Source organism: Colias croceus, chromosome 24, assembly GCF_905220415.1.
Source record: "Colias croceus chromosome 24, ilColCroc2.1".
In the NCBI taxonomy this organism is placed as follows: domain Eukaryota; kingdom Metazoa; phylum Arthropoda; class Insecta; order Lepidoptera; family Pieridae; genus Colias; species Colias croceus.
The window spans coordinates 7,779,469-7,801,934 of record NC_059560.1 but is presented as its reverse complement, the minus strand read 5'-3'; the positions used below and the strand labels follow the sequence as shown (position 1 = coordinate 7,801,934).

Here is a 22,466-nt window from a genome sequence, read left to right as displayed (position 1 = left end):
ATGCCATTTACATTGATTTTAACGAAGCAATCGATTAAGTCAATCACGAAACACTTTTACCAAAACGTAATGAGAACAGTAACGCTGTTTTTTTTTTCTGGATTGGTTTAATTAATATTTGAGTTTGCATTACATTACTTTTACGTGATATCGGGTGTCCCTCAAGGTTCATAATTAGGTCCGCTCTTATTTATTGTGTTTGTAAACGATATAACAAAATGCAATCACAACATAATCCCGAACCTTTGCACAAACAATTTAAATGTATAAAGTAGAACTATCACAAAAGTGTTATCTCACCGTTGCCGAGCGATGTGAAGACTCTGAGCGCGACGGGCTCGAGGCCGGCCGCGCACGCGTCCTGCGCGCCCGCCGCCAGCAGACCGTCGCACAGCTGGATCAGCTGTACACACATACATACATACATCTCAATTGACCTGCTGATCAAATGAATACGAATAGAATAATCATAAAATCATTTTATTGAGTTCTCCGCTTTATATTGACACACACGATGATATTATAAACACATGATATTATAAAAAAACACATGATTTATGCCCATTCACGATTCAGAAAAATTCCTATGTGTATATAGTCTATACTATAATCCAGTTTTCTGGTTATGAGTATATTCATATACTCATAACCAGAAAAATTCCTATTTGTTTAATAAAAATAAAGTATGCAAGTGCTGTTAATATTTTATCGTCTTTAAATACATGATGTTTCTACGAACTAGTAGTGATGAAATCACACATGTAATTGTGCGATTCAGTTACGTTGATTTAATTATTAAAACAAGGACTGAAGTTTTTACAATGTTAATAATATGTGAATGCAAATTATTGACACTGAATAACCTTACCTTAGGAATTTCTATAATTTGTTTCGAGTGATGTTTCGATGACGAGAGTTGCACCAGGAATAACATAATACTGTTGACTAGTTCGCAGCAATTACTGAAAGAGAATAAGCGCATATTAGATTTCAATAAAACTAAAGGTGAAGGTAAAGATAGAGAACTTTTAATTATGTTAAATTAGACAGAAATTCGAAACGAAGCTAGCTATAATATTGAATGGTAAATCACAGAACACAATATATATTTAATGACATTGATGAATCAGATAAAAATGTATTTTTTCCTACTTACAAGGTGGGCAACATATTTTTCGACATCAGCTGTAGCCTCTGCATCTGCTGTAACTGAAACTTCCACAAATAGAACAGTGTGCAACTCACGGTATCTCGTGGTGCTCGAGCAGGTCGAGCTGCTTGAGCAGGAAGCCGATGAAGAGCTGGTCGCTGTCGAGCATGCAGTAGTTGACGCGCAACTCACGGTATCTCGTGGTGCTCGAGCAGGTCGAGCTGCTTGAGCAGGAAGCCGATGAAGAGCTGGTCGCTGTCGAGCATGCAGTAGTTGACGCGCAACTCACGGTATCTCGTGGTGCTCGAGCAGGTCGAGCTGCTTGAGCAGGAAGCCGATGAAGAGCTGGTCGCTGTCGAGCATGCAGTAGTTGACGCGCAACTCACGGTATCTCGTGGTGCTCGAGCAGGTCGAGCTGCTTGAGCAGGAAGCCGATGAAGAGCTGGTCGCTGTCGAGCATGCAGTAGTTGACGCGCAACTCACGGTATCTCGTGGTGCTCGAGCAGGTCGAGCTGCTTGAGCAGGAAGCCGATGAAGAGCTGGTCGCTGTCGAGCATGCAGTAGTTGACGCGCAACTCACGGTATCTCGTGGTGCTCGAGCAGGTCGAGCTGCTTGAGCAGGAAGCCGATGAAGAGCTGGTCGCTGTCGAGCATGCAGTAGTTGACGCGCAACTCACGGTATCTCGTGGTGCTCGAGCAGGTCGAGCTGCTTGAGCAGGAAGCCGATGAAGAGCTGGTCGCTGTCGAGCATGCAGTAGTTGACGCGCAACTCACGGTATCTCGTGGTGCTCGAGCAGGTCGAGCTGCTTGAGCAGGAAGCCGATGAAGAGCTGGTCGCTGTCGAGCATGCAGTAGTTGACGCGCAACTCACGGTATCTCGTGGTGCTCGAGCAGGTCGAGCTGCTTGAGCAGGAAGCCGATGAAGAGCTGGTCGCTGTCGAGCATGCAGTAGTTGACGCGCAACTCACGGTATCTCGTGGTGCTCGAGCAGGTCGAGCTGCTTGAGCAGGAAGCCGATGAAGAGCTGGTCGCTGTCGAGCATGCAGTAGTTGACGCGCAACTCACGGTATCTCGTGGTGCTCGAGCAGGTCGAGCTGCTTGAGCAGGAAGCCGATGAAGAGCTGGTCGCTGTCGAGCATGCAGTAGTTGACGCGCAGCGAGAGCAGCTGGCACAGCAGCTGCAGCACCGCGCGCTGCAGCGCCGTGCCGTTCTGCAGCGTGTACATCTGCACACATGCGATTCATAAACACAATTATATCAAAAAGAGTGTGTGTGTGCCGCGCACACGTGTCAGAAGTGAAACTTCTTTGGCAATATTCAAAGTTAAGTTACCAAAATTGCCTTACTTCATGACGTGACGGTATTACCACGAGGCGACCTTGAAATTTTACTTCAATAAAATAAAGATATTAAAAACAGTCGTTCGGAAAATATTATGGAATGGTCAAATGACACTGATAGATCGGTTGAGTTATGTTGACAAGTTTTAAATTTATTTTAAGTTCAATCTATATTTAAAATTTCTAATTCACCAACCTTCAAAGCCTGTATCACAACCGGTTCAAACAGACGTATATATCTTTCCAACTCCTTCTTATTAGTGCTCCACTTGCGATCCATTCTATTCTTGTTAAAATTCTCTATCGCCAATAGCAACCGTTTCTCTTCTATTAGTATAGGGTCTTTAGTCTCCTTCTGACTTCCTTCAGAAGATACACTATCACGTATAGTTTCAGTATCTAGGCTATTAATCATTAAAACATCATCGTAGAAGCTAGCTGGTTCTTTTTTGGGGACCGGATCAGCTATATTCATATAGTCTTGGTACTGATTTATCATGTTAGTACCGAAGAGGCATTTTAGAAGTTGCGTGACGCAATATACTGCGTTTTCGGGGCAAAGAGGCATTATCACTTTGAGGTAATAGAGCAGTTCTTCGGTGAGTGGCCCGAATTCATTTTCGGTTGACAGTTCTAATTGTATGGCTAGCGATTTGAGAACGGTAGATAGAAATTCGTAGAATATACTGCTTTTCGGGTCCAGGTTTATCTACAAAAATTAATTAGCAGGATTAAAATCTATAAATCTATTATACATCTTTATTTAAAACTGTGTAACTGAACGGAAGTTTGAAAAAGAAATTACTTTTGGGAAATAGCTTTTTTGCTATTCTATCGGTAACTTTATTATACTATTATGTAGTCAAGAACATATTATATCTGTGTTAAAACTTATACTAAATTTTAACAAAAAAATTGTAAACCTTATTCAGATTTTCACATTTTGTTGATTCAAAAAAGCAAGCAAATACCTTATGATTCGAATACGTAGCTCTCAAATTATCATACATCTTAACGAACACGGGTTCGTTCACAAAGTGTCCCGCGAAGCTCGCCTTGAGCGAGTTGGCGGGAGTCGTCGGTTTTTTCTTCAGAGATGCCTTGTCGTCTGTATCGGGTGTTATGCTGCTCTTGCGGGGGGTCGAATCTTTCATAGAAAATAATACGATTAAAATAATATCCTTTACACACACATACAGAAGAAAAAAGAGAAACAAATTATTACATGTTAAAAATGTATGCATCTTTTTTATTTGTAAAAATTGAAAATAATTAATTTTATTTAGTTTCAAACATGTGCAACAAGTCAAGTCTTCTTTTTTCTTTTCATAATCATTAGATTAAAATTTAGTTTTCTGGGAATAATAATTAAGTCAGAAAACGGCTTTTTCGAAACAAATATTAATACATATCTAATATATAAAAATCAATGCCACTTTTCGTTGTAATTCCATAACTCGAGAACGGCTGAACCGATTTCGATAATTCTTTTTTTATTATATTCCTTGAAGTACGAGGATGGTTCTTATGTAGAGAAAACGTTAATATGTACCACGGGCGAAGCCGGGGCGGACCGCTAGTTATGTATAGTTATTGGAATGTCCAATGTTTTTCTTTTATGATAAAGCTTTAAATTAGTCCAACAGATTATAAAAATAATATCTAAACATGTAAACAGATTATCGTTCACTAATTATGTCACGTAAAAAACAATAATTCACTCATCGTTCACTCAATCACTCACCTTGCGTCTTCCTCCTAACCGGACTGCCCGGCAGAGCAATACTGCTCTTATTCACATGCACATTAGGGTTAACTTCCTCTATCAAATGCACCAGCACATTGAGCATCTTTAATGTGACTTGTAGGAACTTCTCGGAGAGTGAAGCAACTCTTTCGTTCTCTAAGAAATGCCATTTCTCTCTAAAGTCTTGCGGATCGCGCTCGAATATGTCCTTGTTGGTTTTGTTGCGCATTATGTGGTCGATTTCAACTAGAATACAGGTAACTATTATGAGTATTTATTTATGAAAATATATGTTTATGCATTATTTAGATTTTTTAACTTTCGACTTTTTAAACTTTCGACTGAGTGAATCGATTTTGACGATTCTTTTTTTTTTACTGTATACATACCGGGGTACAGCAGCCGCAGCACGTCCAGCGCGGCGGCCGCCCACAGCGCGCCGCAGCCGCGCTCGCACAGCGCGTGCACGCAGAGCTGCGCCGCTCCCACCCCGCGGTACGCAGCGCCGTGCTGTGCGGGCGGGTGGCGCAAGCAGAGCGCCCGGAGCGCTTCGATCGCGCCTTGCTGACAAAAAATATTCACAATAATAATTTCAAAATTCCATATAAGGTCAATAAAGCATAAAAATCAACAATAAAAAGATAAAAATATTAAAAAAATACCTGAAAATCACAAAAACAGTTGTAAAATGAACAATCAAAAATAAAAAAAATCTCACCGCAAAATTCCTACATCCGTTCTGCATCATGCGCACCACGAGTTCCCCCACCACTTCCGCCAGTACATCATCATCGACATCACTCCTCTCCTGTGTGAGTTGTGCCGGCAAGTCAGCAAGACAGTGCACACGACGTAACAACGCAAGCGAATGTTGTTTCTCGTGAAGGGAGAAGATCGCGCTGGAACGACGCGCTTCTTCCGCGAGCCAGGAGGTGCTGGTCGCCCGTGGGGGTATGTATAGGGAGGGAATTATGCTGCAATGTGTTAGTAGATCATTTATTTAGTTGCTTGTATTTATTTTTATTGAAGTGAAACTTCATTAGGCGTGTTGAGAGTAAAATTTCAAGGTAATACCGTCACGTCATGGAGTAAGACGTCGATTTTGGTACCATCTTTGAATCTTGCCAAAAAAGTTTCACTTCTGACGCGTGTGCTCAGCCCACACACTTTAAAACACAGCAAAAAAAAATATTTTTTATTGATTATTATAATGAATAAAACTTGCAAAGCTAGAGCACTGCTACCAACAGATCATTCGTTCGATCATTCAATCGTTCACTTAGTGATTAATTCGTATACAGTAAATCCAAACAAAAAAATTACAATAAATAAAACTTGCAAAGTTAGAGCACTGCTACCAACAGATCATTCGTTCGATCATTCAATCGTTCACTTAGTGATTAATTCGTTTACAGTAAATCCAAACAAAAAAAAATTGCTGATTTTATTTTTCTTGTTAGACTGAATTTTTAAAATTGATCAAACATAATATTATATAAAGTTCACTATGTACAGGCTGTCCCTTCGTTGGTGCACTAAGATCAAAGGTTTTGCATGCGCTGAGTACGTAAAAAATAGTTGTAAAATTCAAGACGCTTTTTTTATTAGATTTTTTTTTAACTTCTGTGGGTTACCAATTACCATTTGCCATTTTATGTTTAAGATTATATTTGCAGATGAATAATAAATGTAAATGCTGGTAAAGTAGGTATTTATTTCTATAATTTATCGATAAAAGCTCTTCTTAAAGCCAAATCGAAACAATTTATCTTTGAGTTTCAGTTTAGTATTATTCAAAGAACTCACACAGCGATGGTATTAGCTGCCGCGGATCGTACTTTTTGGTCTGTGTCAGCGAGCAGACGGTATAAGGTGTCCATTATTACTTTACTCTGTTGCTTGTAGTTTGGACTCAGCATGAATAATCTGAAAAAAAGAAAATTGTTAATTTTGTTCCGTCAATAAATTGAAAAGTGAAAAGTGATGGTGATGTAGCAACATAATTATATGAATCTCACAACAGAAATTATTTATTGTTACAGAGACTCTCATCTCTCAACATTATTGATCAACCAGCCAGAATCGGCCCGAAGAATTATAGTTTGTTCTAATGCTACTGATTAAAAACGGTAGATTTTTTAAGGTAAAATAATATTTTAAATTGATCTTGTACATTTTTTAGGGAGATTCTATTAATTTTCAACATTTTCTTGGTTATAGGTAATTAATTATTTTATACGTTTTACACAATACTAGTTTAATATCTGACCTAGCATAGGGCATCTTCTCGTACACCTTGGCGAGGTTGAGCCGGCACAGCCAGTACGGGTTGGTGTGCACGTTGGCCAGCGCAGCCAGCACGGCGCCCAGCTCGCCGGCCGCCGCGCTGTGCGCCAGCGCTGTGCTGAGCGGGGCCAGCGTGAACAGCGTGTGGTTCACCGCCGAGTGGATCTCGTCCGATAGACCCTGCCCATTTATAATAAGCTATGTGTAGCACCAATCAAAAAAACAGTCGTAAAAGTTAAAAAAAATATACCGGCCTAATTGAGAGCCTCCTTTTTTTTGAAGTTGGTTAATAACGAGTAACGATAACAAATTGTCATCGCAATGTCATTCGAATGTCACGTGTGTCGAAATTCACGTGTTGTGTCGAATGTCGAGTGTCGAATGTCGAGTGTCGAGTGTCGAGTGTCACGTGTGTCGAATGTCACGTGTTTCGTCAAGTGTGTCGAATGTCACGTGTTGTGTCACGTGTGTCGAATGTCACGTGTCGAAAGTCACGTGTTATGTCACGGGTGTCGAATGTCACGTGTGTCGAAAGTGACGTGTTGTGTCGAATGTCACGTGTTTCGTCATGTGTGTCGAATGTCACGTGTTGTGTCACGTGTGTCGAATGTCACGTGTCGAAAGTCACGTGTTATGTCACGGGTGTCGAATGTCACGTGTGTCGAAAGTGACGTGTTGTGTCGAATGTCACGTGTTTCGTCATGTGTGTCGAATGTCACGTGTTGTGTCACGTGTCGAATGTCACGTGTCGAAAGTCACGTGTTATGTCACGTGTTTCTAATGTCACGTGTGTCGAAATTCCCGTGTTGTGTCGAATGTCGAGTGTTGAATGTCGAGTGTCGTGTGTCACGTGAGTCGAATGTCACGTGTTGTCACGTGTGTCGAATGTCACGTGTTTCGTCACGTGTGTCGAATGTCACGTTTTTCGTCACGTGTGTCGAATGTCTCGAATGTCACGTGTGTCGAAAGTGACGTGTTGTGTCGAATGTCGAATGTCGAGTGTTACGTGTCGAATGTCACTTGTTTTATTACGTGTTGTGTCACGTGTGTCGAATGTCACGTGTTTCGTCATGTGTTTCGAATGTCACGTGTTTTGTCACGTGTGTCGAAAGTCACGTGTGGTGTCACGTGTGCCGAATGTCACGTGTTTTGTCACGTGTTGTGTCACGTGTTTCGCATGTCACGTGTGTCGAATGTCACGTTTTGTGTCACGTGTGTCGAATGTCACGTGTCGAAAGTCACGTGTTATGTCACGTGTGTCGAAAGTGACGTGTTGTGTCGAATGTCGAGTGTCGAATGTCGAGTGTCGAGTGTCGAATGTCGAGTGTCGAGTGTCGAATGTCGAGTGTCGAATGTCACGTGTTGTGTCGCGTATGACGAATGTCGTGTTGAGTCACGTGTGTCGAAAGTCACGTGTTTTGTCACGTGTGTCGAATGTCACGTGTTTCGTCACGTGTCTCAAATGTCACGTGTTTTGTCACGTGTGTCGAAAGTCACGTGTTGTGTCGAATGTCGAGTGTCGAGTGTCGAGTGTCGAGTGTCGAATGTCGAGTGTCGAAAGTCACTTGTTGTGTCGCGTATGTGGAATGTCACGTGTGGTGTGTATGCAAAGTCACGTGTGTCGTAATCACGTGTTGAGTCACGTGTGTCGAATGTCACGTGTTTTGTCACGTGTTGTGTCACGTGTGTCGAAATTCACGTTGTGTCCAATGTCGAGTGTCGAATGTCGAGTGTCGAGTGTCGAGTGTTGAATGTCGAGTGTCGAATGGAAAGTGTTGTGTCACGTGTGTCGAATGTCACGTGTTGAGTCACGTGTGTCGAATGTCACGTGTTTTGTCACGTGTTGTGTCACGTGTGTCGAATGTCACGTTTTCGTCACGTGTGTCGAATGTCACGTGTTGTGTCACGTGTTTCGTCACGTGTGTCAAATGACACGTGTTGTGTTTTGTCACGTGTGTCGAAAGTGACGTGTTGTGTCGAATATCGAATGTCGAATGTCGAGTGTCGAGTGTCACGTGTGTCGAATGTCACGTGTTTTGTCAAGTGTTGTGTCACGTGTGTCGAAAGTGACGTGTTGTGTCGAATGTCGAGTGTCGAATGTCGAGTGTCGAATGTCGAAAGTCACTTGTTGTTGTGTCGCGTATGTGGTATGTCACGTGTGGTGTGTTTGCAAAGTCATAAAATATCAATTATGTTCAGGTATTATGTATCAGGTATAAATTTATCCCTTCGTCCCTTTACGTCCCTTTTATGTTTAACACGTCGTATGTCATGAGTGATGTCACGTGTCGTGTGTATTACGTTTGCAACACACGTCTATGTTTTTTACATTTTACATCACATAACATAAAACGAACCTTCAAAATGACCTCCATCAGCTTCTCCACACTCATAGCCTCGGCGACATGTTTGGGCAGCGCCGCGTAACTCCTCCAGCGGCTGTAGTCCCCGTGCGAGAGATCCAACGCGGCAACTAAATAGCGTCCCAAGCAGACCCTCACTAGCCCCCTTATTTGGGGGTCACTGTGATCTTCGAATAGTAATATATCACTCAAATGCTGATATTCCAATTCGCTCTGTTCGCTCATCGACTCGACTTCTATCTTCTTCGGCCGTCTATCGAACTCTTTGTCGAACTTGACCGTTTCGGCGTTCGTCGAGTCGCCGAAATGGTCGAACTTCATATCTAGATCGATGCTGGAAGATAGAATACCGCCGCTGCTGGACATCGGATATCCGGTCGATTGTTCATCCGTGGAATTAGTTGTGAAGTTGCTGTTCGTCATGTTTGTATCAGCGCTGAGTTCGCTGGCAATCAGTTTGCTGTCCAACATATTACTGGGTGCGTCTTTTAGGCTTTTCAACTCGCTTTCTATTGACTTCTCTATGGATTTCGTGTCTTTCGTGGTTTTGGATTGTTGCGTGCTGTCACAGCTCTTTAATAGATCCTGGCTGAGAGATTCTGTGAGCGAGTCTTGGAAGCAAACGTTTCGTTCTAATATGAACTCGTCGAGAGTATCTTGGTTTGACTCTGCACCTTCTGATGAACCTGTGGAATTTCAATGAATGGTGGAATTAACTGACTAAACGACATCTGCTGTATTACATTTTTTTATCGGTATAATACACATTATTTGAAACGAAATAATTACATATGTTTTCTTAGCAGTATATATAAGTAAGCAGTATAAACACGTAATTGAACAGATTTCTATAGGATTAAATTACAAATGTTTAAAAATTTTGGAAGAAAAGAATCATTTATTCAAATATTTTTGCTTTCTTGAAATAGAGTGAAAACAATCTAGCGGTCCTCCCCGGTTTCGCCCGTGGTACATGTTTACGTTTTCTCTCCATAAAAACCATCCTCGTACTTCAAGGAATGTTTTGAAAAAAATACAGAAATCAGTTCAGCTTAACAACACATTTGACGAATTATTTTTAATACGCTGATTATTATATGAGACTAGCTTTCCGCCCGTGGCTTCGTCCGCGTTTTCAAAGAAAAACCCGCATAGTTCCTTTTCCATTCGGATTTCCGGAATAAAACCTATCCTAAGTGTTAATCCTAGTTACCCTCTAAATGGGTGCTAAATTTTATTATAATCGGTTCAGTAGTATTTGCGTGAAAGAGTATCCAACACACACATCCATCCTCACAAACTTTCACATTTATAATATTAGTGGGAGTAGGATTTAATGACACTTACTAGAATAATTCAATAGTTTAGTATCAGCGTCCTTATCGAGATACAGTGTCGCTATTTGCGGGTACAGTCGCAGGATCTCCGCGAGACACGACAACGCAGATGACTTCACAGACACACGGACAGACCTGGGTTTTGATATAGTTTTTAGATACGAGCAGTTTTTATTAAATTGAGACTTACATAAAACTTATTTTCAAACACCTTAAAAATGGGATTGAACGCCCCATTTTGTTGGGTATGTAATATTGTTATGGTATGTAATTTCAAGGCTTTTCGATAGTCTATAACAATTAACAGCTAGTAAAAACGTGCGCGATATTTCAAATTTTTTAAACAAATTCACCAATCTATAAGATTTTTTAAATTATCTCCATTGTAAGGTTTTTTCTAATCATTCTTTCAGAGCTAATTAAGTTTCCACTCACCGATCCGATACGAGTTGCCCTTTACAGCCAGCGAGAAGGAACTTGGATACGAGCAGTCGTGCGCAGTATTTCAGTCTTACGTCGTCGTCTGAACTTGATCCGATGTTTATCTGTGCAAGATATGTTTATTTTGAGGCAATGGAAAAAATCAAGTAGTTAATAAGAAATATGATTCAGTAATAACCGTACCGTATTAGACTTTACACTATGTGTAATCCTATAAATGGTTTGGATAATATTTATGAAGCATATTATCAATTGAAATGGTAAACGATCAATTTCAATTATATTTCATTTCTTTTTGTAAGATAAATATATACGATAAAATCACCCCCTTAATAATTATCATCGATTTTTTATTCGCAATAATTATTCAAATACAACCTTAAACAATATGCAACTTAAAATTTAATTATACCTTAACAGTCTCCTCACACTCCCGCATAACGACGTCCCCGTCTTCATCCGCATAGTGCTGCAGGCGCTCGGCCACCGCACGCGTTAGCTGTTCTGCGTCCACAGACGCGCTGTCGCTTTCTGGCGTATCGGGCGTCTGAATTTGAATAATTCCAGTTAAGGAAAAAATGTACAAGTAAGAATAAGACTAACAATCGTGTTCAATATTTGTCCGAGATAAAACTCTGCTTACGTTTATATTAGGCAGAGTTTTCTTCAATGAACTTTGAACATAAATGCCACGAAATAAGTGTTAATTTCAATGAACTTTTTTGACAACCTGTTGATAGGCGATTGTGAATTTACTACACGTGAATATGTTTTGTTTTTATTCACGTGTAGTAAGTTCTGCCCTACCTTCTCTACATTACAAATTTTTTGTGTGCGTTTATTGGTAAATAAATGAATTTGAATTTGCGAAGTTTCATACTCTTTCGTACATGAAATTTTCGGAAAATATTTTTTTTATACGAAACTGCATTTGAATTTTGTTTGTTTGTCCGTTCCATATACCTGTATGGGCAGGTCGTGCGAGCTGTGGGTCGGCGTGTGCAGCTTGTGGGCCGAGCCGAGCCGCAGCGCGCCGCGCAGCGCCAGCTCGCCCGCGCCGCCCGCGCTGCGCGTGCTGTGCGTGCTGTGCGTGCTGTGCGCGGACACTGCGCTCGTGTAACCTGCATCAATCATTCGATTGATGTTTATTTACTGGTATAATATATGTTAATTTAAAAGTGTTAATAAACAATACTAGCTGTGCTCCGCGGTTTCACCCGCATTGCTCCACTCTTGTTGGTCTTAGCGTGATAATATATAGCCTATAGCCTGCCTCGATAAATGGGCTATCTAACACCGAAAGAATTTTTCAAATCGAACCAGTAGTTCCTGAGATTAGCGAGTTCAAACCAACAAACAAACTCTTCAGCTTTATAATATTAAGTATAGATTTATATCACATATACTGCCATTATATTATTGCAGTTCGATCCAACTTGAGAGATAGGATAGTTTAAACATGTAGGTACCACGGGCGAAGCCGGGGCGGACCACTAGTTTAATTATAAATAATATAGGTATAAATTAATACATTCAATCAACAACAAAAAAAAACTAGAAAATATAATACAAAATGCATCAATACAAGTTATTGATAAAATTTTGCCTGCGGTAAACAATAATCGTGAAATAACTGGTTGACATGATAACTCCATGGAAGAAGTAACCAAAATGGTGGAATTCCTCCATCTAAAAAGGGAAGTAAGGATCTTACACTAGGTTATACGATTTAACCGCCGATCGGCTGACCGCGATGAACTATATCGCAAAGATATAATATCTATGTAACTCTCATATACCCTCATACAAAATTCGCTTCAAACAAAATAAACCAGTAAACCCGTTGTAAAACGCAACACATTCACATCAGCAGTATACAATCGTCCTGATAGATTTTTATTTAACTTAAATCTCAAGTCTCAACAGAAATATTGCAAGAATATGGTCCTTCGAGCCGGATTGATATATTATAACTAAAAATATATTTATAAGAAAATAATATTTTTTTCCTATTTTGTTGTGTTTGTGGACTAGAATTTTTTTGTTGAATTTGATATTTTAGTTTTATAGCCTTCTAATGCTTTTTAAGTTTTATAGCCTTCTAATGCTTTTTTATAAATACATATTTTTTATATAAACAGTACAAGAACAAGTTAAAACTATAAAATAAAAGATATACTCACTAAAATTCCGTTTATGCCCCTTCCCACTAGTCCTTGAATCCAAACACACAGGGCTCGGATGTTTATCCAACAACGCTTTCCTGTATCCATGATGAGCTTGCGATATAAGCACTGTCAGACACTCCAGTACTGCGTTTTGTACATTATGCTCTGTCGTTGTAAGATCTATGTAGTGTATGCATAGTTGATATAACTGGAAAATAACAAATATTATTAGTTGGAATTTATTTTCGATACAAAAAAATGGTGTTCATGATAAAATAAAATATAATAAAAACATGCTTTAATGATAAAATCGACTGAAAGTTATTATTATTTTTTTTTTAACAATATACATTTTTACTATTGAGAATAATAGAGAACACGTCGTGAACTAAATAAGTGAACAAAATTTGAATTAAATCTGTCTGTTTAAAGAGAGTCAAAATCGAGTCTGAAGGACTCTGTTACATACAAACATACAGATGAAGCTAAAATAGTTTTTTTAACAAATGTATCCGCAGTATCAACTTACTTCTAAAAAATCCTGAACAGAGAAAACATTATTTTCACTAAATTTCTTGATTTCATTCTGTTGGAAGATAGCTTTGAAAACACAAAACCATCCAATAATGATGCTGTCTTCAGCTGCCGTGGGCCACAGTTTTTCTGTAAATAAAATAATTGATTGTCACTGCCATATCAATTAACTATGATCAAATAAAAATCATATAATCTTTGGCTGAAATTTAAAGTGATCTGTCAATGCCAGATCATTTTTTTGATAGAGAGAGATTATAACAGATAGGGGAAAATTTTAATTTTATTTTAAATTTGTTTAATCTTGTGTATTTTTCTATCACGTCACAAAGATGTGAGTTTGTGTCTGTGTGACGGTATGATATTTGTGACTTAGTGTGTTGTTTTATCGCAGTGAAAAGTGAAACATCTCATTCTCATTCATACCACCGGTGACAGCAATGAAATTTTCATGGATATTGATTCATTGATAGATGTTTGCTCTGTGTCTGGGTGTTAATTATCTATAACTAAAAATATTTATTTAAAATTAAATGTCTGTTTATCAGCCATCTGGTTTCCATAACACAAGCATAAGCTTAGTATGGGATCAGATTGTGCCGTGTGTAAAATTGTCCTGAAATATTATGTATCTCATCTTAATCATGAATCATTGTTAACAGCTAACTCACCATATCCCTTGTCAAGCACAGTGGCTAGCGCAGTCTCCCGGTGCTGGCAGAGCTCGGCGAGGCAGGCGCCTAACGCGCGCCGTACTGACGCCTCACCGCACTGCATGTGCGACAGTAGCGCGGTCGACAGCTCTGCAGAGGATAATATCAACATAAATAACTTAATACAAGAGCGTGTGTGCCGACATTTGATTCATTGCATGAAACTACATTGCTGTTTATTTTTTAATGGATTTAGAAAACTACATTTATCTTGTGACATATCACCTTTAAAGTGTGTTTTGTAGCAGAAAAATATCAACACACATACCAAATCTATATCGGACATACCATATATCTCTTCATCCGTTGTGTATTCAGCCAATGCATTTAAAATTCTCGGCAGGTTACTCTCCAAAGCCTCAACAATTAGCGGCAGTTCACTTGTAGTTCGCACAATTTCACTCAACTTTGGGAAAAGGGTTTGAGCTTGAGACCTTATTTTCCCAATACCAGGGCGTAGCCAACTGTCTCCAAGACAGATACGGGCTAGCGATGCTCTGATCCATCTAAAATTATTATCAATACATATAATATAGCTTTCAAAAATGCTTTTTAAAACTAAATCAATTGTTTCTTTTGATTTAGAACACACAAAATAATTGAAAGAGATATCTATACAAACACATAATAAAGGAATATACCTAATACATTTATTTTAATTATGTAGATTTTCTTTATTCTATTAAACATACCTTGCATTTCTAGACACTTCTATCTGATTTAGCAGTATGGCATTAGTCTTATAAGAATTGAAAGCAAATCCACCAACAACCACTCTGTTGAGAGCTTCATCTCCCACTAGTCTTATTTCAGCCTGGAAACAAAATTATTATTTGTTAAATGTTTAAATATTAAATTGGAAATGTATATTCTTAATAGCAGTTATGTTTTGAATAAGTTTCAGGTTCTTAACAACATATTTTATAAGTTATATGGAATTAATAACAATGAAATAGGCTTCCTTACACTTTCATGGCTAGCCAATGCTAGCAAAGTCGGAACAGCGACGTTAAGTAAATTTGCATAATGCCTAGCGCAGTTCGGTCGCGTGCCGAGAGCTCCCAAACACCGGCCCAGTGTCCCAGCTGCAGCTTGTAACTCATGACCTCTGCAATAACGCAACACTCATCAGTAAAAACCCACAAAATCCAATAGAAACAAAACAAAAAGTTTACAACTCTTACTTTGCTACACCTTCGTAATTTTTTAAATATTCCAGGGCCTTCTCGGCCTTCTCGAGAACGTTCATTGCTACTTCTTACTTCACTGAAGAATATACAATCATTTTCATTTGTAAATACCGATTTCCGCAAAAGAAACGCAATATACAAACAAGAAAATTCGACACTCGACAGACGAAAACAGAAAATCAATTCATGTAACATTGACGTTTCTGGTTGTCGTTCAGAAATCTTTTTAATTTTATGATTATATTATGACAGTTTAGACTTTAAACTTTAGTACGCAAGGTACGATTTTATGCTTTTATGTTGCTTAAATTGTCTATTATAAAAATTTAAATAAGTAATGCATTCGCATTGGGATGAACAATCTGATAAGAAAATAATGAGGACAACATATTATACATAGCTTTGATTTAAATTCTACAAATACAAAATACAATCTTTCTAAACTAAGTTTCTAAAATATTGTTTCCTTCTGGGATTTCGATGTAGATGTACAATGTACATCCATACACGGAACAGTTTGTGTGCGCCATATATAAAATACAAATAATTATAGCCTTATGCCGCGGCCACACACTCGACGAGTGGTAGTGGAAATAACGAGGAAAGTAGGCAGAGACATAGTGTGGCCACGTTACTCGTCATGCCACTCGTCGTGCTCATCGTCCTGCTCACTGCTCCCTATTTTGTCGGCTTTTGCGCGCGAGTCAAAGGACCGGCAATACGAGTGCGAAATGAAGAGCGTCGCGATTAATCGCGCGAGTAGAGCAGTGCGTGGCCAGAGGGCAATGTCGCGGCGAATAACGGCAGCGCGATGAGCAGGATGAGGGGCATAGTGTGGCTGCGGTATATAAGCTTCCTCGATAAATGGGAAATCTAACACAGAAAGAATTTATTAAAGAGATAATATATAGATATATGTATTTATTAGATATAGATTACTTCGTATGTCTATATTTCCGTGGCTGTGGCTGTGATGATTTGTTATTCAGAGTGTGGTTCACACTGTAGTTCAAACTTCATCCGTCATTATTTGAAGTTTCCTCAGAATAACGAATGTGATTCGATAATCAGAGGAGGTTTACAAAACGCGTCAATCTGTGATGTGATTTGGATGTGATTGTCCACAGATTGTCAATAGGTATTCAGTGTTGCTACTTGCCCTCTGGCTAAAGCTCCCTTTTTCGGCAATTCAACACATTAGGCCCAAAAGGGTAATCTGGCCTTTTTTCGAATAGCAAAAAATTTATTTAAAATGGGGCCAATTTTATATATTTTGGGCATTTTACCATACCAAAAGAAGGTTTGTTTTCGCGCTGAGACTTCCAATAATTGGCTAGTGCAGTTTAGTCAACCAATTAAAATGCTCAAATTTGGAGTTTCAGTAGAATCCTTTTTAAGCTATTGCATAGCTTCTATCGCAGGCCTTGAGCGCGGGGACCGAATCTAGAAATTCCGTAATGAAAAAACCTCACGCTCCCCACTCCGACGGGCGTAGGTGTGGCTTGAAGGCATAGCATGCAATAGCTTTACCGCGGCAGTCCCCGAGTGCCACACGTTTTTTTAATGACTCCGGTTATATTGACCAACCGCTTATTATGACATAATATTACACAGCGAAGTTTGGTTTTCATATAAAATTCTATATAAAAATTCGGATAAAATGACTTCGTAGTAGTAACATGTCGTTTATTGTGACCAAGATTGTGACCAATGTTTAATAAATTGTTCGTCTATACGTCATAGTGACTGATATCTAACACCTGTGTCCAAGAAGCTTATAGTGTATTAGAGGATATAAGCTTCTTGCCTGTGTCTAACACTTTTGACAGTGTTTGGGAGAATTATGTGATAAGACGTGTTTGTCGATTCCCTTCAATGTCATTAAAAACGCTCTTAAGTTATATACGGATTCTACTGTACTTACCTATGTCACAAATTTCTAATCGAACGAAAAAAAACGACGTGTGGCACTCGGGGACTACCGTGGTAAAGCTATGGCATGCTATGCCTTCAAGCCACACCTCCGCGCCCGTCGGAGTGGGGAGCGTGAGGTTTTTCGTTACTAAATATCTGGATTCAGTCCCCGCGCTCAAGGCCCGCGATAGAAGTTATGCAATAACTTAAAAAATCACTTAAAAGGGTTTTGGTGCTACTCGCGACTAAATTATTCGTGTTTACACCTCTTTGATTAATTTTTAACCCTTTCTGTGTGCCTTGAACCCCTTTTTAGAAAATCAAGGTGGCAACACTGTCAATATTATTGAGTATTGACTTGGTATTGACCCTGAAGCCCTGAAGCAACCCCTGAAGCACAGTTGACAGATATATGTCGTGGTCATATCGTAGATTTGATCATTTCATGATATGAGTGGCCATTTCACGAAATGGTCGCATATCGTGAAATGGCCAATTTAGTTTGGCCACATCATGATGTGGTTTGGGCAGATCAATGATAAGAAATCGTTTCACGATATGGCCAATTAACGCACGGTTTTTTCATGAAATGATCAAAATTATTTGATCATATCGTAAAATAGTTACATTAATCGTTGGTAGAGGCGCTGCAAGCGCTGTGTTTATGTGATAAGATGGCGGCCGCTGGCGAAAATTAAATTATTCGCAGTTAAAAACTTCATAATTCGTTTAATAACAATATTATGAAGAAAGTCATAGCAAAGAATTTACGACGAAGAGGTACGAGTACTATAGAAAATGTGGATATCTTATATGTATTTAAGAAAAAATGTGACTTAAATAAAATAATTTAAGAAACTACTACTAAGTATATTAGTTATTATATAATTGTTTGTTTTTTAAAATGCGATCCGCTTCTAGCACTCGCCGGCCGCTGCCGCGGCACGCTCGCTTTGCTCGCTCGGCTCGTGCGTTGTTTATCAAAGTCTAACCTAACCTAACCTAACTGTTTTCTATTGCAAAAACGATTCGCTTCTGGCATTCGCCGGCCGCTGCCGCGGCACTAACTTAAATGACATTAAACAAGTTTTTAGAATATAGTTATTCTGAAATTTTTTAATATTTTATGGACTCTTTATATTTTATACGATCTGGCCAAATGTGGATGACCAAATCGTGAAACGTTGACGATTTAACGATCTGATCAAACTATGTTGGCCATTTCACGATATGCGACCATTTCGTGAAATGGCCACTCATATCATGAAATGATCAAATCTACGATATGACCACGACATAAATACTACGTACATAGGTACCTGAAGTTTGAACTTTGAATTTTCTGACAAAATATGCCAAAATGACAAAACAAAACTGACAAAATATGTTTACTGTCAAGTGACAAGTCTGCGGTCACAGGCCAAGTCGAGTTTCGGCATGGTCAGTTTCGGCTAATAAATTAATTATTATCTATTTCATAATTGTTACTGCTAAGTAATAATTATAAAGATTTGTGTTTTTATAGTATTGATTATTGAAGGAACTATAAACGCAGCTATTTCAAATCATTTAAATTCAACCAACGTTTCAGAGCTCAACTATAACTGGTGATTATAAAATCGTAAAATAAAAGTTACAGAACTACCTATATAAATTAGATTTCTAATAAGAAGTTGGAAGAAGCATTAGATTATGTCTGGTGATAGTGGATGCGAAGTTGATGTAATGTATGGTTTAAAAAATGTCTTGAGTCGTATTGAAGGTGCTGTAGCAAGGAGAAATAAGGTAAGATATTTTTTAACTCAGTATTACAATTACGTTATGTGTTTAATGTGAAGCATAATATTCTTAACCTTCTAATTTCAGGATCTACCACAAATACTACCAACTCTAGTGGCTGCATCTAAAATCAAGCCAGTTCCTCTCATCATACAAGCATATGAAGCTGGACAGCGCCATTTCGGGGAAAATTACGTCAACGAGCTTGCAGATAAAGCAAGCGACCCACAAATATTGGAAAACTGTAAAGATATAAAATGGCATTTTATTGGTCACTTGCAGACTAATAAAATTAATAAATTGATCCAGTCCCCCAACTTGTATATGGTGGAAACAGTGGATTCCGCTAAACTTGCTGATAATTTGAACAAACAGTGGGAGAAGTTCCGTAAAACTGATGATAAGTTGAAGGTTATGGTGCAAGTTAATACCAGTGCTGAAGAAGGTTAGTGACAAAGTTTAATCCAACTACAATACATCCAAAATGTATGTTCCTATTTAAAATAGCAATACAATCCTGCATTGCATCATTCATTTCATTATGTTTGAAATTTTTGTAATTCTTATCTTAATAATCATATTGTACAAACTCAGCTTTTTCATAGAAGAAATTTGGTGTTGGATATGTAGTAAGTTTTATATGCAATCATATTAAAATGATGACATCTGTTGTTATTATGTCTGTCTGTCTTATCTTAAAAAGGCCTTATCAAGTCTGATATGTAAATAATTTGTGTTTGTACAGATATAGCATGCGTTTCTATGAAACGATTTTTGTGTACTTATCTAATAATAATTTTTCTATATGATAATTCTCATTTATATTTAGGGGCAAGATGAATATTATTTAATCATGAGATAATACATTGATTTTAGATTACTCTTTCAATTCAATATAACAAAACAGATTCATATTTTCATTTTTTAATTTATTTTATTCAAAAAGCAATACACATTTTGCAGCAAAAAATGGTATAGAGCCACAAGAAACAACAACATTAGTGAAGCATGTTCTAGAGAATTGTGCCAACTTAGATTTCAAAGGGCTAATGACTATCGGCCAATATGACTATGATGTATCCAGAGGGCCGAATCCAGACTTCATATTGCTTGCTAAATGCAGACAAGAAGTATGTGAGAGCCTTAACTTGGATGTTAATAATGTTGAATTGTCTATGGGAATGTCAACAGATTTTGAACATGCTGTAAGTAATGTTATTAGTTATTTCAAATGCAAGTTCTAATTTAAATAAATGCAAATTATAAAGTTAATTCACATTTGATTTGTTGTTGGACTATTTTTGCTCTTAAATAGTTTTTTGTTTTGAAAAATAAGTTAATACTATAAAATAGTAGCATGTAAGCTGCATCTAAATGCATTTACCTACCTACTTAAGTAAAAGAAACGAAATAAAATATGATACTACTTTTTTTAGATTGAGTTGGGGGCCACTACGGTGCGTGTCGGTACTACAATCTTTGGTGCAAGACCAAAAAAAGCTTAAGCTATTTATGAAATGATAAAATATCAGGGCTTCCATAAAATACAAGTAAAATTTGTTATCGTAGTTGATCAATATAATTGATATGCTAGGATACGTTACGGCTAAGATATATCGTTTTATTGTTATTTAGTTTTTCTATTATACTTTTCTCTGAATAAATATTATGAAGATTAATTTTTGTTTTATCGTCCTTAAGTACAACTGTAAAACTAAATTATAAACTACAACCTTCCTCTTGAGTCACTCTATCTATTAAAAAAAACACTGTTGTGTGAAAAAACTCATCAAAATGCGTATCGTAGTTTAAAGATTTAAACATACATAGGGATATGGGGTAATTGGAGACAGAGGAAGCAACTTTGTTTTATACTATGTAGTGATGTACGACCAAATAATTTTTTCTACTTCCACCGCTTTTATCAATCTTTTCTGAATATCTAATAATAAATGACATTAGTATGGCAACTCCCGATCTAACAAATCCAAGAACCTAAGAGCAATTAACCTATAGAGTACTTGTATCGAGCGTATACAATTTACATATATTTGTTTCTCTCTATCTAAAGAAAACGTCGTATGAAAGAATGAGACAGCTATAGACAACAAGCTACGTTTCAACATAGTCATGGCACCATTTTACTATAGGTACGTATTTAGATAGATAGAAGGTGATAGTGATGGGATGTGCTTCAATCGATAAAATCGTGAGTGTATTTTGCATTTACGGTTTCGTGAAATAATAAATAATAAAAAAACAAAACTTATAATTAATTTCAGTTGAATACATTATTTGTTTAATCCTACGTATATAATAAATGCGAAATTATGTGAGAAGGGATGTTACTCTTTCACTGCGGAACCGATTACAATGAAATTTTGTACATACACACTTATGTTAGGTTTTATCCCGGAAATCCCACGTGAACGGGAACTGTGCAGGATTTTCTTTAAAAACGCGGGCGGAAAGTTAGTACATTATAAAAGAAATTATAAAACTTGAAATGTAATTTAAAATAAAGAAGGAAATGATGATAAAGTTAAAGGAGTGAGGAGAAAGGCACAGTCAGCATGAAGGAATCATGCAGCATTTTAACAAGTTAATAAAAGGACAGTCTTAATGAAAACATTTTCCTAACATCCTACTAATAAATCGAAAGTTTTTGAGGATGGATGTTTGTTACTCTTTCACGCGAATACTACTAAACCGATTACAATGAAATTTGGAAAAATTACTTTTGATCCCGTAAATCCAACAGGAATGGGAACTATGCGGGTTTTTCTTTGAAAACGCATGTATATTAAGTATGTATTTCAATAGTAGTTTCTCATCTATGAGAACTGTCATTTAATCAACCGTTTAATTTTCACATAGTTACACATTTAAAGTAGGTAACTTATGTGTAAAAAATTTCAAAATAAAAATTCACTCTCTTTAATCAAATGTATTTATTATCTACAGGAACAAAAAAAAAACGTAAGCGTAAGATTGCACAATTCTTCTAGAGTATCCATCTTGATAACACGTAGGCTCGAAATGCAGTGAACACAATATTGCAAATTGTGGCGGCGTCCAATCAACTCATGTCTCACGTTTTATACCCATTTTTTATTTAGCTCTGGAAATCTAAAACAAAATGAATTTATTAATAATCTGAAAGAGAAATTAATAAACAACAAACGAAAACTAAAACACATAGGGCAAATAAAACAACCACGTGGTATGTTTTATTTTCCTGCGGTAAAAAATTTACATCTATTATTTGCAACAACAACTACATATAAATCTGATTTATGAAACAAAATAAATAAATCAACGTTAATATGAAATAGATTTTTTGTCATAAATCGATAATATACGCTAGATGTGTTACAACACTACGGTGGTAAACAAAATGCCAAACGTGATATTATTGTGACGTTTTTTAAAAATTATTTCATTATTTTATATTCCACAACCCCATAAAGTGGGTAAATGTTACAGTTACAACATAAAATTAC

At 37.6% G+C, this 22,466-nt stretch overlaps 2 protein-coding genes across 3 annotated transcripts in view; one reads left to right on the top strand and one right to left on the bottom strand.

Moving 5' to 3' along the window:
* LOC123702667 (huntingtin) overlaps positions 1-15,443 on the bottom strand; it is a 47,991-nt gene extending 32,548 nt beyond the window's left edge. Inside the window, exons 1-22 of the mRNA XM_045650430.1 lie at positions 15,265-15,443; positions 15,047-15,188; positions 14,773-14,894; positions 14,369-14,586; positions 14,039-14,170; positions 13,363-13,496; positions 12,849-13,041; positions 11,629-11,786; positions 11,078-11,212; positions 10,660-10,769; positions 10,235-10,359; positions 8,882-9,573; positions 6,508-6,704; positions 6,045-6,164; positions 4,957-5,212; positions 4,628-4,802; positions 4,236-4,484; positions 3,463-3,638; positions 2,688-3,200; positions 2,216-2,376; positions 869-962; positions 301-403 (exon numbers count right to left, since the gene is read on the bottom strand). Of these exons, the coding sequence (XP_045506386.1) occupies positions 301-403; positions 869-962; positions 2,216-2,376; positions 2,688-3,200; positions 3,463-3,638; positions 4,236-4,484; positions 4,628-4,802; positions 4,957-5,212; positions 6,045-6,164; positions 6,508-6,704; positions 8,882-9,573; positions 10,235-10,359; positions 10,660-10,769; positions 11,078-11,212; positions 11,629-11,786; positions 12,849-13,041; positions 13,363-13,496; positions 14,039-14,170; positions 14,369-14,586; positions 14,773-14,894; positions 15,047-15,188; positions 15,265-15,329 (4,270 nt within the window). The 5' untranslated portion in view covers positions 15,330-15,443. The remainder of the gene's footprint in view (positions 1-300; positions 404-868; positions 963-2,215; positions 2,377-2,687; positions 3,201-3,462; positions 3,639-4,235; positions 4,485-4,627; positions 4,803-4,956; positions 5,213-6,044; positions 6,165-6,507; positions 6,705-8,881; positions 9,574-10,234; positions 10,360-10,659; positions 10,770-11,077; positions 11,213-11,628; positions 11,787-12,848; positions 13,042-13,362; positions 13,497-14,038; positions 14,171-14,368; positions 14,587-14,772; positions 14,895-15,046; positions 15,189-15,264) is intronic.
* A 3,069-nt stretch (positions 15,444-18,512) lies between these two features.
* On the top strand, positions 18,513-20,642 carry LOC123702962 (pyridoxal phosphate homeostasis protein). Of its 2 annotated transcripts, XM_045650828.1 has the most exons (5): positions 18,513-18,624; positions 18,776-18,969; positions 19,051-19,408; positions 19,927-20,168; positions 20,400-20,642. In XM_045650828.1, exons 2-5 carry the CDS (start codon positions 18,877-18,879, stop codon positions 20,466-20,468), a joined length of 762 nt encoding a protein of 253 aa, XP_045506784.1. In that variant the 5' UTR covers positions 18,513-18,624; positions 18,776-18,876; the 3' UTR covers positions 20,469-20,642. The 2 variants fall into 2 exon arrangements, with proteins under 2 accessions (XP_045506784.1, XP_045506782.1); XM_045650826.1 differs by having other exon boundaries at positions 18,585-18,969.
* The last annotated feature ends 1,824 nt before the right edge of the window (positions 20,643-22,466 follow it).

Excerpts from the sequence above, each read along its gene's own strand:
- LOC123702962 (XM_045650828.1), top strand. The coding sequence starts at position 18,877 with ATGTCTGGTGATAGTGGATGCGAAGTTGATGTAATGTATGGTTTAAAA. Across the intron at positions 19,409-19,926 it reads TAATACCAGTGCTGAAGAAG|CAAAAAATGGTATAGAGCCA; the intron begins GTTAGTGACAAA and ends CACATTTTGCAG. Across the intron at positions 20,169-20,399 it reads CAACAGATTTTGAACATGCT|ATTGAGTTGGGGGCCACTAC; the intron begins GTAAGTAATGTT and ends TACTTTTTTTAG.